We start from the raw sequence: 18,417 nt of genomic DNA on the forward strand, positions 1-18,417 counted from the left end.
CTGGATCCTGCCCTGAGAGGAGGAGGCCGGGACGGGACGACAGGGTGGGACGTGGCCTTTACGAGCGCCTTTGTACATATGTGTATAAACAGAACCGACTTAACGTTTTTATCTTATCAGCTTAGATGACCCCAGGAGTAGGCCCAGGGAACTAGAGATGCTGGGCTGCGCTGAGGACTCCAACGAGAGCGGAGTGGATTTCGGTTAAATTTGTCCTGATGTGAAGTGAGTCCAGTGTAAGTGCAGCTGCCACTAAGAGTAAACGTGACGGTGTGTTGTGTTCAGGAGTGGTTAGAAAATATATGTGCAGGTATCAGTAGAAGATTCTTATAACTAGAACTATACAATTAATCGTTACTGACTCAAAATCACAATATGAATAGATATGATAAGCAGTTTTTGTACCACAATTTCCCCACAAACAACCAAATATGCTGTTTTATTCTGCATAAAAAACAGCAAACCCTGTAGTTTAGATCTGCACAAACATGTTCTGAAACGTGATTCTCGTATTAGTTTGTCAGTTCATAATTCAGTCTCTTCAGGGCACTTTTAACGTTAATCCTGTTATTAGTACACATAAATCACACAATGAGCACAATTGCAATGTTTGCCAGAAAAAACGCAGTTAGATATTTTTTTTTTACAAATCCGTCAGCCCTACTTTATGGCCATTATGATGGAATTGGCAGCAAAAAAAATGGTATTGGTACTTCCTCTGCATACTTATTATATACTTGTATAGTAAAATAGTAAGATTTGTCAGGTATTCAGAAATTGTCTGTAGTTGTTCCACATTATGAAGAAAAAACAGGAGCATTCACGCAGGATTTGTTATACATGTACCATATATTCTGACTTGCATAAAATAACGTATGAAGAAAAAGTTACGACATGACCTAATTTTGTAGAACCATATAAAAATGATTTTGTATTGTTCCTATAATCAAATATCTAAAACATTTTCGAACTGTCATCAAGTTATATTTTTATACAGAGTTAAAAAATAAAATCATTTTGTGTATAGAATTGCATCTTAATATAATGTAATAGTTATCTTTATCAGATCGAAATGAACTAGTAGATACAAAACGAGGCTTTGAAACATCTGTTCTCACTGTTCTAATTGGAAAAAGAAAGTTGTGTTAAATTTCACCACAGATACGAGTTGTAATGATGGCTTGATGGAGACCATGGGGTATGTCCCGGCTGATCCTCCCCAGCCTCCTGAGCCTCCCCGGGGGGCAGCTCACCCCTGCCTGACCCCCCGCCCGCTCCAGCCCTCTTTAGATTGATGTGCACTGCCTCTTCCACACATTGTGCACTGTTTAGGGCATTTCCTCTTCTTCTCCTTGTCTGGTTTTAAAAAAAGGCGCTAATTGCTGCGCTGAGCTAGCAAGCAAGCATGCCGTCATAAGGCCAATGAGGACGCTCTTTGTGTGGAACTGGCAGCCTCGCCGTCAGCTGTGTCTGAAGAGGTCAAAGGTCACGCGGGAGACTGAGGGGCCCTATTGAGTTCCCGCCGCTCGGAGTGACTTGGCTCGATCGTGGTGTTTGCACTTGGAAATGCTCAACTGATTGATTAAGTTAAAAAAGTACAATTTATGGGCAGGTGAATGGCGCGCTGCAAACAAGGAGACGGACATTATTTAAAGGTCCTATTATGAATTTTCTCAGACTTAGTAAGTCTTTTGAACGCCGGTCGTGTTTTTAATGAAAATAATACATGTAAAACTTAAATGAATCAGCCGTAATTTCTATGCAAACAAATTACTACAGCTGTCAGCAGAGGGTGCATGGACTGGAGTTAAGTAGTTTAAATAAGGCTTAAAAACAGTTGTTGCGAGCCATTATCAATATTTGTTTTGTAGATAAGTGATTGTGTTTGAACTTAATGAACACAGAGGAGCACCAGCTGTGGGATTTCTATTTTATTTCACATTTAAAGCATTGAAGAAAGACAGTTAGACTTGAAATAAAATAAATAAATAAATAAATAAATGGCATCATATTTTCTCTCTATCTACTCACACATCTATTGGACAGAAAAAAGACAGAATATTATATCAATTCAACACGGAATTAGTAGTAATCTCTACTCAAACCTAGACTTTACTTTTTTAGACTTTATACTAAACAAGAGTCAAAGCCCGTTCAGAGTGTTCACCACCACCATCCCTTCTCCTCACATGTCTGGACCAAATTGGCCACCATTTTGTCCTGACAACACCTCCCCAATTACAAAGAGGCTGTATTAATTAGGCCATCAGGAGTACACCTGTGCTCCGGTGCGGCCCCGCGATAAATCAGTGAGTGAGCTATGGGCTGATTATCCCGACAGCCCATCAGTCTTCAGAGAGGCCCACTCCGAGGCGCCGACCGACAAACCACAAACACTACATAAACCAGAGAGCAACTTTTACTGTACAGATATGTTGATTTTCAAACGTAGCATAGCATTGTTTTAACTTTTTTTCAACTTTGGTCAAAATTACTATTTGTGTACGTGTACAGTAAGTTGTGATTAAAAGGGATATTCTCTGTTTTAATGTAATAAAGTAAATTTTGTTTTACCCCAGTACAGATATAGTGTAAAAGCAGCCCTTAGTGTCAAAATGAAAATACTGGTGCACTGTTAGCATGCTAGTTGTTGTTAGGAACCGCTTATAAACTAATTATGGTGAATAATTAGAATACTAGGAATGCAAAAGAAAGTGTTTTGGATCGTACCAAAATGAGCAAGTTCTGTTATTCACATTTTCAACGCAGTTATAATGGTTGTAAATGGACTTAATGTAGTAAAAAAAAGTTAAATAAATCAGTGCAGCTTTTGGAAACATTGCAGTTATAAGCAGTTTTGCAATTATAGGGCCTCAATCATTATGACATAGTAACCATATTTGAAGAAATCTAGTTATAAACACCAATATTTTGACACTGACTTACACAATTGACCATACATTGATACTGTAATATTGAACTAGATTTTTTTTTTTACTTTCGGCTTTCTAAAAGTCCCAGTCCATTCCTAAGTCCTCACTAGGGCTTGACACATACAGGTCACTCCTCTCCCTCACCTCACGCCTCTCCCTGGACACCCATTTTACCCTTAACGCCCCTAAGTACCAGCAACTAATGGTTGGTCCGGGTGAGGTAGGCTCTTTCTTACGCTTGGCCCGTGGAACAATTATCCGCTCGGCGTTTCCGCGGTGATGGATCGTCATGGCGGCGGTGGGTTGGCCGTCGGAGCGTTTGATTGGCCGAGGCGGGCTCGTAGATTTGACAGAGACTGATGGTGGTGAAGTGAAGCCAGCTGGGTCTAAGCAGGATCTGTAAACAGGCCGGGACAGGAATCACATCCCGTTGGAGATAGGAACGAGATAGGGGCGTCATGGCAACCAAATACATAAATACAGGTAGATTTGATCAAAGCTTGACGAACATTGACGAAATATATGTCCGCATTGCTTATTACCCTTCTCTTACGAGTTCTTTTAGCGACTTCCAGGTTGCTGTTTCACTTTTACAGCCAATAATTTGAGTTTTGTGTTGGACTTGTCTCTTCTCATCAGGCTTACTGCTATTGGAAACAAGCCAGCTGTTTTCAATGTTAGAACTCCCATAAAGTCACTGCCCACTGCATTCCCAGTAGTGGAAAACAGTTAGCCGTTAGCAAAATATAGCTCGATAGCATGTAGTCCTGTCAAGATAAGAGCTTTCGGCTATCTTGAAATGAATATTCTTCTATATCAAAGTGGAGTAGCAATTTATAGTTGAACAAACACACAGTTTTAGCAATTAGAAAGTATAGTTTAGTGAAAATGTTGCGAGAATTCAGAAATAGGGGTAACTATTGCCACATCTTCTGGCGAATACCATAGGTTACCATATAGGCCTGTTTAATAGTATCTTCAATCAAACCAGGAGCGACGCAAATTTACAAAATAAATAAGTAAAACTGTGCATTACATGAACTGTCTGTGTTAAATTGCATCTAAAATCCTAGGAAATGTGCTGCTTTCCTGCTTAAAAAGGTGCTGAAATGTGTTTTATTTGCATGTTTTTTTATTCTATTAGCACTATACCACATCGTGAATAAATAATAAATAATAAAGCCAATTTTTCTATAGACCTTATGTTTACTGAAATGTAGTCAACACACAACTGGCTTCTACTTCTTATATATAGAGCAATGCACTTTTAACTTCACCCAAATGTGTCGTAGACCCATGGTTCTTGTTCTTTTTACCCAAATGTCTACATCTGTTTTTCACAAGAACTACAACATTCTCACCAGTCGTTTTATAGTTCACAACTTTGTAAAACCAGGTAGTTTCCACATCTCCAGGACTCACCGTTTGAAGTCACCACACTTTACCCAAGTTCACTGCAGGACCCGACCGACTTCCTCCTCGGCCTCCCTCTGTTATTCCACAGACCGCTGCTTCTAATCCACTTACCTTGCACCCACAATCCCCCTATTAATAAAACAGGTATCGTCTTTCCCTCCCCAGGGGCCGTGAGAAGCCGGGTGCCAGTCCTTTAAGACTTCCTTTCAGAGATGCTGGTGGTAGTGCACTCCGTTGTAAGCCCCTAATCCCTCTGTCGCCATCTCCCTGCGATGCTACAGCCTCAAGGAAGCTACGTCTTCTCGCTAAACCTGGAGCTAATATTCTGTGGATTATCTTAAACATACACTGTGACACAAACATACACGCGAGTCTGAATGTAGGTTTTTGACATTCATCCTAATTGAACAATTATTATATTTATGTAGTAAACACTATAATGGCACTGTTTTGCTTGACCTTTAAAATACTTTTACCTTTCATATATTCCACGATATGGCATTGCAAGTATGTTTCCAGCAATAAAAACATCTTAATGCCATACTGTGACATTTCTGGCAAAGGAGTAACATCTTCATGAGGCAGATAGAACCACGTCATAGAAGTACCTCATGTAAACAACTAAGAAAATGTCCCATATGTATCAACTTAGTAAAAGCTTGGCAACAAATGACAATTTTACTGTAGTGTCTTTGCCCACAGAAATACAGTTAAATATGTCCTAATTTGCCTACAAAGATCAGGATCGCCTATTGTTAACCCAAATAAGATTTAAAGATAGTAACTAGTGACATTGCAGTTAATATGGTGATTCCTTTATCTATTTTGTATATTGTTTTGGTTATTATGTGGATGTAGTTTACTCTTTCAAACAAGATTTTATCTATGTAAATCTCTATAAACATGTCATTAATGAGCAATGAGCAGCCTAAATTCTATATATCTTATACATAGAAATGTAGTTAGATCTCTTTATCAATGGACATGAGCACAATATGAACACAGCGCGGTATAATCTCCATGTGTAGTGAGTTTCTTTGATAGAGCAAACCCATGCACTCGAGCGTTTGTGTATAGCCACTGCTGGCACGCCGCCGCTGTGTAGTTAGGACAACATCCAACTTTTTTTCTGTTGGAATTTCCTGTCTACCATGACCCCTCCCTCCATCCACCGCTCTCCTCTTCTCTCCTCACTCCTCTCCTTCGCTCCTAGCATGACAAAGAACTTTTTCCGAGCGTATTCCTGGCCCGACCCAGCCTCTCTGGGCATTATTATTGAAGTCTGAGTACTTCCTCTAAGACGTGAGCCCACTCCAGATTGTACTTGATCAGCCGCCTCAATAGGATGTAATGAGCAAATGGAGTTTCCTACGTCTATAGTTAGTTATAGTTGTCAGTTAGCATTTTTTAGCACGGGACAGCTGGTATTGTCTTTAGTGGGAGATAAAGGTGAATGTTTCCTGATGTAGAGTTGCAGAAGATGTGGGTCGCTCTTTTGAGGATCGTCATGGGAGCGATGGTGGCTTAGATACCCTTGACTAATAAAAAAAATGAATGTGAGATAAGATCCGAACAACCAACATTTTGAGGTTGATATGGGCCTCATCATGGGGCTTCACTCAAACCTTTTAGTCCAAGAAGATAAGGTTGGTTTAACTAGTTTGTAGCTGTAGTGGTTAACATAGCTGCATTTTGATTATGTAGTTACTTAAAGGTTCCCTATGTAACTTTTCTGGTAGAAGGTCTGCCACCTGCCTAACTCCATGAAGAGGTTCTTGCTTGTTCCACAGTATAGCGTTACACTTATCAATCTCTATGGGGACAAGGCGGTACCTCCAGGCTAAGTCACAGGTCAGATTTGTTAAGAGGCACTGGAGGCATGTTTTTGAGCAATTAAAAACAAAAAACTATTGAAAAAAGGACAGTTTATATGCAAGACTGTGGAACGTTTCAGGAAAAGCAACAACTTCTTCATGGTGACAAGCAGGTAGCGGACCATCTACCAGAAAAGCTACATACTACAACATACCAACTGGTCATTACATGTAGTTTATGTGCAGTTGAGTCTGGTCTGATGTTTAATAGATATATATATTTTTTTTATACAACTTGCTTCAACCTGACAAGATAACAGTACTAAACCTGCTATTAAAAAAAAAAATGGAAGCCTCTATGACTAGTCCAAAAAACTGGCAGGTCACATTATAACAGCCTGGTTTTAATCTTGTATAATGGTCGGACATAAGTTTTTATTTTCACAAACAGGATGTGCCATTGTTTTAAGCGAAAGTATTTGTGTCTTAGATGTGCTGTCCGAAGGGGATTAAACCAAATGTCACAGGGAGGTGGATGTTCTGGTCGTGCACCTCTCAGAAGCTGTCCCTGCAGCCCAGGAAACAATGCAGCTGTCTGGGTGATGGAAAGGCCTGCTCACCCCTAACCGCCCGCACATCCACCAATCACACCGCAAAAAAACTCATGGTTTATTTTAAGGCTGGTGCAGGCTAGTAGTTTATTTTATGATTTGATTTATTCATTAAATGATAAATTTTTTTAAGTATAGTGAAAAAGTAGAAAATATGAATTTATATATATGTGCATAAGGACCAAGAAATGTAAAATATTTTTTTGTTTTCAGTGCAGTATCAAACAACATAGGTTCCAAAAAGTAGTTCCAAAAGTAGTAATCTGGTTTAAAGCCCCACTGTGCACCTTTATAGCCAAAAAAATAGACTAAAATAAAAGTTTTATTTTTCAGTTTGGATGTTTTTATTACACTTGAAAACCACAGAAAAACATGCATCCTTTCTGTGTGGGGGGTATTGCATCTGGACAGACTTGACTCTTATTTGGCCTAGAGGAGGACCTCTTCCTGCTTGTCTCCATGGAGATGTTCCTTCTTTGGCAATAATCTTCCACAGTATGTCATAAAACATATCTATCTCCATGGAGAATATTCTGAAGTTTAACCTTCTATGTCAGTGGAATCATGCAGGTGTCTGTCTATGTCCAGAAAGTGACACATTCTTAAACAGAAGATGATTTGCCAATAGGTTTGACCAATTTTTACATCTTTACATCTTTGTCCCATCTTATCCCGGTCCACTTCTCCACTAAGATGCCGGGACGCTCAAACTCAGGCTGCACCTCTCGGACAAAAGCCTGAACTTCTGGCTCCACTTGTGAAACAAAGCTCACAATTGTTTTTCTTCACGTTCAGCGCCCCTCTCTTCTTTTTTCTCTTCTTTTGGCTTTTTAACTCGCAAGTCGTCTCGGGATCTTTGGCCTGTCTTCATCACAAAGGCGGGGGTGGGATATTGGCAGGGTTCCAGGCGGGCGGCATAGATCACCATCCCAACATAGAGGGTCTGGCTCCAAGCAGGAAACAAGATATAAGCAGACAGGCAGTTTTTATGGCCCGCTTTGACTCCCTGGACATGCTTCTATTAAACCATACGCAGAGGAACCGTTAGGGCCCTTAGACTGATTTCACCTAGGGGCCGTGCAAGTATGAACGTATAATTTGTCAGCAATCTTTTCTTGTAAAAATTCCTCTGGAAAACATATGCTGTTTGTCCCTAAAGAATGGGAGAAACGGGATCTGTGATAGTATTTAACATTAACCTGGCTGTCTCTAGAGTGACATGTGCAACACTCTGAATTAAGTTTTACACATTTATCAATCTGGAATTCATCTGCACCCACGAATAGCGCAAAGAAAGCATAAAATATTTACCAGTTGCTTATTAATATCTCTCTTCTCCTATGTTCCTGGTAAATATAAAAATGTGTTTGCAATAATTTACTTTAGACTTTGACTCATACAGTATAACTTGTAGAGGCCTTTTTTTTCAAGTGGCAATATCTCCACATAGTTTTGCAAATGGTTTAGATGTGCAGGGATGTGTAGTACTACCTTAGATTGAGTTAAACGTCTGCTGTAACAATAAAAATGCCTTGTTTGTCCATCAATGGCACAACCGTTTGACGCTCTTCACAGGAAATGTCATCTCCTTTGTACTGACTCCCAGGTGTTGTCATTGTAACGAGAGCGCTCATCATTCGTTTGGATTATCCTAGCTTGATCTCCCCTGCAGGCAGACTGTATCCTCACTGCTCCTCATACCCAGAGGCTACCACTTGTTTTGAGGTGGTATAAACACACACATTACTGCTACTTAACCCTGATTGAGCCTTTTGTTACTCTGACTGGGGTTAGCATGTTGACGCGATGCCATTTTGTGCCAAATTGTGATGGGATTACCGATGACTGGAGGCAAATGTTTACTTAAGACGTTTGGAATTTTCAGAAAAGAAACTATAGCGTAGTTTTATGAATCATGTGCGATTTCAAATAAAGTCAGGGATAAATGGAGAGGTCAGCCACTAGAGGTCATTACGCAGTTACATGGAATAAAGTGATGGAGGGGGATCTGACATGAAAATCCAAATTTGTTATTGAATGTAAATTACTTGAGACTTGAACCATAAATGAGAAACATAAAAATCTAAACCTATGAAGAAAAAAATGGTCAGTTGCCCTTCCAGACACAACCTGCTCAATTCACAAAGTGCATTTTCTTTTAACACTATCTAGCTGCATATCCCGTGGGACTACTTACTATAAAAACAACAACTTAGCATTCACATCTTGCAAATATCACAATAATTTGATTGCTAGCGCTTCGACATTTGTTCTCTTTTACCATCAACAAATTAGAATAGCATTTCCTAGAATTCTCCTCACTGAAATTTTATCAGTAGCCAACTCATCAGTTTTTCCTCTGTGATCACCTCTGTTTACCTGCTTTTATCCTGGCTTGAATATATCCTGCTGAGATTATAAGACAGTGACTTTTAAATGTCTTTTCTAATAACGATGCAGCCTCCAGACATCAGACCCTTTACTGCAGGAAACCGTGCATTCAAGCGCTCTTTGTCCAACACATAAAACACATTTATTATAATGTTAAACCTGCTCCGGTCTTATTACATACACTCTCATTAATAGGCATTCAGAACTTGGGGGCAAACTCCAGAGACAGTCTACAAGGGTCCAATTAATGGGGCATTACGGGAACTGTAAAAAGCTAGCGTGGCGTGTCATGCTGTGTGCTGTGTCATAAGAACTAGTCACGAAATCACGGAATGGATTTAAGAAGCTCTATTAGCAAAAATGACTGTGATTTGGTAGTGCGTTTATGTCTAAGCTTTTGTCTTCTGGTGTCCGCAGGTGGTCATCCGCTCTTCCCCACCTTCCACACGCCCATCCCCATAGACATGAGGCACCACGAGGGACGCTATCATTATGAACCACATCCACTGCACGCCATGCACGGGTAAGTACCAATGAATGTACGGCAGTAAATTACTCAAAAATGTACGAAACAGGAAAGATGAAATCATATGACGGACAGAATTTTGGAGAAGTACAAAAAAAAATCTGTTTTCTTCATGGAGATGGTATTTCTTTGCCTGGAATGTTTCACAGTATGGCATTAAACATATTTATCATTTATTCAATTACAGGTTGCTACAAAAATGGCCCTAGAAAACGTGCATTGTTATTGTGGGCTCTCCTCTCCACAAATCTGACCTGTAATTTGGCCTGGTGGGGTTTCTTACTTGTCTCCATTGACATATTTACGTTTAATGTCATATTGTGATACATTCTAGGCATAGCAATAATATCTCCATGGAAACGAGCTGGATCCTCCACCAAAAAAAAGTTTTAAAAAATGAAATAAAATAAAAAAAATAGTCATATTTTTTACAGTACAGTAAAATATGTTTTTGTAAAATTCATATATGATTAAAATTAGCATTAAAATAAATTATTTGGATGCTCAATAAATACATTTGAAAGCATCATATCAGTTGGGTGTATTAAAAGCATATTAATAGTATGGAGTTTAAGTGACCTCAGCGGTAAAAATATCTGTAAAAAGCCTAAAAAGTCAAGTATTATATTACTCTTTATCTTTGATTCCCTGTAGACCTCTGTTTTATATTTGTCAGTAGCAGAACCTCAGAAAGTTGCCCTGATCCAAGTTCAAACAGATGAAAGCCAGGCAGGAACCACAAGCCACAGACAAAGAGACATGACGCATTAGCACTGATACCGCGCTATGCTAACATTTCCTAACATTTCTGGCGTTGGCAACAACCAGAACTGGGAACGTGTGCCAAGGCATGTCGTCTCTGAGGAGGAAGTCTGCAGTGAAAAGGTTAGAAAAAATATCTTTACATCATGTTGTAAAGCCACATCTGCAAAATATTACTGTTGTAGAAGTATTATTAACATTTCAAAACAGAAAATAAATGTAGTCAATTCCTACTAAACTGCAAAACTTACTTATATATCAACTAATATTACATGGTCAGGAAGGTTGTGAAAAGTATTGAAAATGAGATAGTTATCAATATTAAAGCTAGTATCAACAGTAAAAAAAAGTAAAAGAGAATAATTGTGAGCTGTATCAATTCAGTTTAATGTCAAAGTTTATATAGCACATTTGACCAAAGTGCTTCACATAAAAGTTAACAAAGTAACCAAATATACAGATAACACTATACATAGAAATAGAACAATAAAACACCAATATATCCTGTCTAGGTAGTATTAAATGCCAGGGAGAAGAGGTGAGTTTTCAGTCTAGTTTTGAACTGTCTTAAAGACTGAGAGGATCTGACAGACAGAGGGAAGCTGTTCCATAGTCTGGGCCATATTTTGAATTTGTTCTGATATAAAAGTTACATTTGCACCTGCAGAATTTTGTGAAAAGTTCAATTTAATCCCAAAATTCAAGCAAAATTTTCCCACCAGGCATTTACATGTAGAATAGAATAGAGTTGCTCTGTTTTCCCTCCATTGCAAGGGATATCTAGGTTGCCAGTCTACTTTTTGTAACTTTTATCCAAACCTGACCTACTTACTGTTTATTTTCTTAGGTTATCGAGGTTTGCCATTACCATACCAACATGGCCGCCCCTCCTCCTCCTCTCCCGCCACCTCCTTCTTCTTTTGCTTATCTAAAATATTTGAATCCAGCCGCATCTAGAAGGGAAGCTGGGGAGTAAGATCAATAGAGGTTTTGCGCGGACTGCGCTGTTACATTTAAATTCAGTACGATCAGGTGATACACAGCGCCATCAGGGCTATTCATCACCCCCAAAAGCAGTTGAAGAAGAAGAGGACGACAAAAAAAAAAGTGTTGCCGCGGCGCCCGGTTTGTTTTGATTAATGTGATGCAACTCTTGACGGCGAGCTAGCGCTAATTCATCAAGACCTTGATCTAGCTGTCGGTCCCCCCGGCGCACGCCAAATTCACCTAATTACGGCGAAGGCGTAGAGTCCCGTGGCTGGCCGGTCGCCCCATTGTCAAGCGCCGCACCTCGCTCTACATCAACTTCTTTTTTTGCACGTAGATTGTAACGAGTGCCGCCGGCCGTTCCGTCATAGCTGTCAGAAGTAGAGTGTAGGTTTGATTTGTCTTCATTGAGCTTACCGGACGGGAGGAGACAAGGATGAGGCGCGGTGTCAGGAGCCGAGCTAGTTTACATGCACAACGTATGGAAGATAGGGCTCTATGTATATGTAAAGTGCAAATAGGAGAAGTGTGGAGATAGGGATCGGTAAGGAAGTAGTGGTAGTTTTTGTAGATGCGTGGAAGCAGTGAGGGAAGAGAGTTCAGTTGGTCATAGAAAAACTTTTGATATACAGTACAATATGGTTTATTTTATAGCAATTAATGGAGTTGCTTTTTTTAGATCGCATACAAATGAACTTTACTTAAAGGTAACCTTTCCTGTGGGTTCAAAACGTTCTATTATACAGGGAGATATTGGACATTCTGCGCAATTTTGGCCACGTTTATCCTATGTACGCATGTATGTGTCACCTTAATTAATTTCGCAGTTTAAAAAAGTGCAAAAGTCTAGCATGTTTTCTAGGACACCTGTTGTAATGATGCACCAACCTTTCACCTCATCGCGTTTAACTGTAATTAGCAACTTAACCCCAGAATTCTTAGCAATGGGACATGAGGGATGAGAAAAACACGTCTCTTCCTAATTCCACTCTATCCAGTTTACTTTTCAGGCAAACACAGTCAGATTCTAATTGTTACAAAACCAAACTTGTCAAAAACAGGGCACTACAACTACGATCGGATAAAAGGTCTTAAAAAGAGGTTTTAAGTCTTTACAGTACGTTTACCATGAAAAACTCGGTGGATTCTTTGAGCGTCCCGATTGGTTGATTCTGATAGACATGTTGTTATCTTGTGTGTGGATGTTCCCTTGAGTTCCAGCCAGGAATGTGGAGTTTCGAGACAAGAGACCCATCAATCAAAGCCGGTCGCCATGTCGCAAATCAATAGCAACAATTTTCACGGTTTGAAAGAAATTTCTTGCACTACCAAAAGACTCAATGTGATGTGACAGCAGCTACGCCAAATAATAGTTAGCATCGGAGTACATTATCCCATCTTCGGACATGCTAGGGGCCACGCTAGGTTCTCAAGTTGTGTTTCTCAGCGTCTCGGAGCCCCAAAAACAACCGCGCTAGGGTCTGAGGTATAGTGTTCCCATGCGGGGTAGAGTGGTGATTTATCATGATCGCTACACAAGCCGGGAAGTACAGAAAGGAGCGTGTCATGTCATAATTCACCGCTACCACCACGGGCCGGTAGGGAAAATGCCAGAGAGGCAAATAGTAACTTGTTGGTCAGCGCGCAGGGCAGGAAGAGGCAGGAAGGAAGATGCAAAATAGAGAGGGGTTTGGTTAATTTTGAGTTTGACCGAGAGGAGTTGAGAGGTTAATGGGGGTTGGAACAAAACAAATTAGAGGAAATTGTGAATGAAAATACAAAATTTCAGAAAAATAAGAACTCAGAGTAATATTTCCGTGAAGTGGAGCTGCTCTAGGCCAAATAAGAGTCAGGTTTATGGAGATGAAAGCTCAATCACAGCACGGGCATGTTTTTCAGTGCAATAAAACATCCACAAAAAAATAAATAAATAAAAATAAATAAGTAAATAAAAGCACACCCAAAAATGCAAAAAACATAATTTTATTTGAGCCTATGTTTTGGCTAAAATTTACAAACTGTGGTTTTAATATTGTAAGAAACACACATTTTCTGTATTTTTGTAACTGGTAGTTAATACTTTTAAAACCTTTTTGAAAAAACATCAATTTAAAAAAGAGCATCTACTAAAAAAATCGGTAGACATTACACAATTTAACACAAAAACACTTTAAACTCTTCCCAACTTCTATTTTCAAATGCAACTCTTAAAAAAGACAATCACACACCAACCATTTTGCAACACTTATAAACCTGACTCATCACATCCATCTACAATACTTATTTGTTTCTCTGCCTCCGTCTAACCAACATGTCGGCACAGAACGCTCCGAGCCGGCAATAAATCACTCCGAGTGTATCCGAGGTTGCGATAATACGCAGACATTTACGGGGCTGGTCTGTCACGAGGAGAGCAAATAACAGTGCAGCGTGGCAGGTACCATTATTGAGGCCTTGTCGACCCACCCTCTGCCTGACAAGATGTTACATGAAGCCTGGCTGTTTTGGAGTCAGGGGGCGGGGTCCAGGGAGAAGGCTGTTCGGAGCTGTCTCTTCATCATCATTTAAACGCTCTTCCACCGTCAAGTCAACAGCACTTTGGGTGGCTGACAAAGCACTTAACTGAAAATTGACCTGCAAAAAAAGTTGGTCATTGGAGTTGTTGAAATCCATAGTAAAATATATGTTTATTATTATATATGTTTACTGTGGCTTAAAAAAACTAATCAGAAAAATAAAAAAATGGGATTAGACCTGTCATGATAATTACTCGAGTTATCGTTCAATATATGAAAGTTGGAACTATTTTTTAAAGGGGTCCGTATTTATCATGTGTACATTTTCTTTGCACTACTACTACACAAAATTGTTTGTTGTTGTTATTTCCTGGCAACTCGATAAGATTTAAGCAATAAAAGGTTGAATGAGTAACTTCTATGAGTCTAACGTCTAATTATGAGGCGATTTATTGTCCAATTATCAGGAAGTACTTGGTTAGCGTGCTAGTTTTTGTTAGTAAAACCCCGCTCTGGTCTCTGAAAGTCGAGAAAAGAGCTTCTAAACTCATTGCTGTGAATAATTAGAGTGCTCATAATGCATAAGGTAAGTGGGAAATTACTCGTGAAATAGAAACTGTTTCAAATGAACTAGCTCTGTCCATTTGTGTTATTTTTTGGCAACACGATAAGGTTTAAGCCATAAAAGATTGAATGGATAACTTTTTTGATTCATCACAGATGCAAGCTAAGTACTTAAGTGTTTCTTTCTGCTATTTATTTATTTAATGCAGCTCATGATTTTTGAAGAATATTGTAGATTTAGAGTATTTTTTATGGTTTAAATCTGCTCTTGGGTGTTTGTGTCAGTGGCAGAGTATCAGTATTACAATTTATCATCTATATTTACTTCATCATGTTATTGTGAGTTGTGCACACTGGACAAAAATAACCAAAACCCCAAAGTACATACAATATTGTGCATATATGTATTCCCCGTTTTCTATTATACAAGCTTCCTGGTTCATTGCATTAGTTACAATCAGTATATTGAGTATGGCAGAAATAATATCTCTCTTTCTTTATTCTTTATTTGTCAGGGACCATGTACAAATTCATTAATGTGACAAAAGAAAAGATGGTTTGTACCAGATTTAGCTACTGCTGCTTTCCATGTGCCGTCCCTGGGCAGGTGAACACACATTAAAATACACATTTCATGACAATTACATTATAAGACAAACAGTTTTTTATCATTAACATCAGCAGAAAAATAAAAAGTCCCCATGTCCAACACATGATGTTTCCTACAGTCCAAACCAATAAAAAATCATTATGTGCAGGTTTTTACAGTGATACAGAACAGTGCAATTTAACTAGACTGATTTGGACACATTTGATGATCTAAAATGTGCCTTTTCAAATTTCTAGTAAAATTATTCAAATCTACAGACAATTTCAGAGTCTGGAGCTGCTTCAACCGTCTGATGGTTTGAAAAGCAAAGGCCGAGAAGCATTTTGGAACTGAGCAATTTGGGTTCACTGAGACCAAATGGATCGGGGAGTTTGTGCCGAACAAAGTTTATTACATTTTTTCAATGGAAGTGGAGCTGTATTATTAATCATTTTGAATACATATCTTAGATTTGAATACAGAATTAAATTGTCAAAACTATTTAGAAAAAGAATATTATCCCAATATTCAAAACAATCATACCAAATTTTTTATGGTTTTTATTTTACAATCTAATGATACAATGATATGTATTGATCCACAAGAAAACACAGGACCACCAACAATTTGATTAAAAAAAATACAAAAAACTAAAAACAAACAAATGTGCTTAAAATTTAAACCATTTTGTAATTTAAAAAGTTTGTTTCTTCAAAGAGCACCTGCTTTATTTTGACTTACGCTCAAAGTCTTGTCTTCTGTTCTACAAACCTCCAAACCTTTTTGCAAACCTTATGATTACATAGTATTTGTCATTTGCAAGTCTTGAGTATAATGCTGAAAATAACGTGGATAGTTCTAACTCTTTTTGGGCTATCTATGAGGTAAAAAGTCAACAACATATCCCTAAATTCTCTTTAATGAAACTACACCTCACACACCAGATCATTTTCATAAGTGCGTAAACCAACCAATAAACCAATAAACGCAGCAAACCTTGGCCTCATCCCATTCTCCTCTGTCATCTCTCTGTTTTTCTTTAAATCGCTGCTAATCAGACCGCAATCTTACCCCTCCTTTCCCGGTCCGCCAGTCATCCTAATGTACATGTTCAGAGGTATGCACTTAGTCACAGGGTTACTCATGAGCGAGACAAGCCATGCCACGTCCCCCCATCACTTTTTCTCACACAGTGTAACAATGGAAGAAACAGCGTGTAATCACATAGGGATCGACATACTGGCAAACAGCAATTATACAGATGGAGGAGTGAGTGGTAGACTTTGTGGTTATGGATTTCAATAACATTATTTAGTCATTTAGTGGTGATTTTTACATTGGGGTGCATGGTAGTTGAAGTAGTAGTAACAGAAATGTATTTTAGGATATATTGGTGAGCATATTGATACTAGTAAGTTGTGAAAGTTGAAAGTAGCAAAGTATTTTGACTGAGCAATGGTCCTAAAATCGAAATAGCGTCGATCACATGTGTCAAACTCAAGGCCCACGGACCAAATGTGGCCCTCCACATCATTTTATGTGGCCCTCGACAGGGTCAGTTAAAAGGTATGATGGTCTTAAAATGTCATTTTATCAAGAGATACGCAGTTACACAGCCAAATTTTTACATGTAGGCAAATGCATATGCAATATTTGTAACTTGAATAAGTAAATACGAAACAGTAAATTAAGAAGTTTAAAAAGTAGTTAGATTTATTTTACATCTGGCCCTTTGAGGGGAGCCATTTTACTGACGTGGCACTCAGTGAAAATGTGTTTGACATCCCTGGTGTAGATGAATCTGCAGGATCGTAATTGGAATAATGAAAACATGAAATACAATTTATTACACAAAATAATAATAGTTTCTTCAATAATACTATTTGGTCTTATACTAGTTCTGATACTACACTACTCAAGAAAGGTCCAATTTGTCCCATTTATGATTTTTTCCCAGTATCCATTAGCTGAGTATCCATTTTGGACACCCTGCTGAGTTGATAAAGCAAGTTGTAACTGAGATAACACATATTCTCTCAAACATCGTTCAACACTCTTTTTATCTGTTACTTGAATCTTAAATGTGGCCTTAAACATTACTACATTATCACACCTGACACTTTAGTCACCGTTAGCCAGATATAGCTGTGACAGTGTGAGAGATGTGTTGCCCAATGACACAAAAACACACTTTGATGGAACATGAAAAATTACACCCAAAATGTTTTACAAAAAAAATAAACTTGAACACTGTAGAAAATGGATGGAGTACAGGAGTATTGTTAAATATTATGATTGTATGATAAAAGACAAATGAGTCAAAAACAGTACAAATCTGGAAACTTTTATAATGTAATCTTTCTTCCAGCAAAAAAAAAAAACACCAAAAAAACCAAACAAAACTCTAGTTATACCTTTCAGACCTTTTTAGGATCACTCCTAACCGTACATGAATAATACAATGATAAAGACCTAACATACATCTTATTTTATCCTAAACTTCACTTTTGGCCCCATGCTCACCATTACATACTTTACAATACTCTTTCAGCTATAAGTCATGTCCACTCTGCACTACAAAGGAAGCATTTCAGATACAGTGCTGAAACTGATGCTAAGTTTTCTGACACTAAAAACTTAAATGGAATTATGTGCAAAAACAGTATGGTCCGAGTTAGCCGCGAACATTTGTACAACTAATACAACAATATTAAAGTTATAGACATGGGGCAGACAGTGCACGCAGATGTTTCTAATGTACTTCCCATTCATTCAGCAGTGAAAGAATCTCATGTCATAACCAGACCCATCATTGTTTGGCTAAGAATATGTCCGTCTATGGTCAGTTTAACGGCAGATCTCCCCCTGTATCCCCGCGGGCATCCCATAAGGCAAAAAAAGACCCCAGATCTGTCACCGCGATGCCAGACTGCCAGCGCGTTGCCAGTTCGGTACGATAGAAGCTTGTTTTTGTGTATGGGTAGTCTGTTTCTTCTCACTTCTACCCCCCTCCCGTGCCAGAACAGAGCGCTCTTTATGGCTGTTTGTAAAGGGGAAGAGTGGTCCTGATGAAAATTGGCACGCAGACAAGGCCGGCAGTCTGCTTACTGGAAATGGAGTGAAGAATATGCTTGGTTGGATTGGCGTTGGATGGAGGTTGCAGGTTGGGTATAGTTTAAGAATTTAGAAAGATTTTAAAGGCCCTGTTTTTTTTGTATTTTCCTCCAGTACATATTGTATAAACAGCTCTTGAGGTTAAAATAAGGTCACTGTGTGCCGTCTGCATCTAATTATAAGGCGCTTTATTG

At 38.8% G+C, this 18,417-nt stretch overlaps 1 protein-coding gene across 2 annotated transcripts in view; it reads left to right on the forward strand.

Annotated features, from left to right (window-relative positions):
* The window catches only part of gli2a (GLI family zinc finger 2a), a 105,688-nt gene that overhangs the window by 42,788 nt on the left and 44,483 nt on the right, over positions 1-18,417 (forward strand). For both annotated transcript variants that reach the window (XM_055230356.1, XM_033986901.2), the window contains one exon: positions 9,583-9,688. In XM_055230356.1, the coding sequence (XP_055086331.1) occupies positions 9,583-9,688 (106 nt within the window). The remainder of the gene's footprint in view (positions 1-9,582; positions 9,689-18,417) is intronic.

Source organism: Periophthalmus magnuspinnatus, chromosome 21, assembly GCF_009829125.3.
Source record: "Periophthalmus magnuspinnatus isolate fPerMag1 chromosome 21, fPerMag1.2.pri, whole genome shotgun sequence".
NCBI lineage: Eukaryota > Metazoa > Chordata > Actinopteri > Gobiiformes > Gobiidae > Periophthalmus > Periophthalmus magnuspinnatus.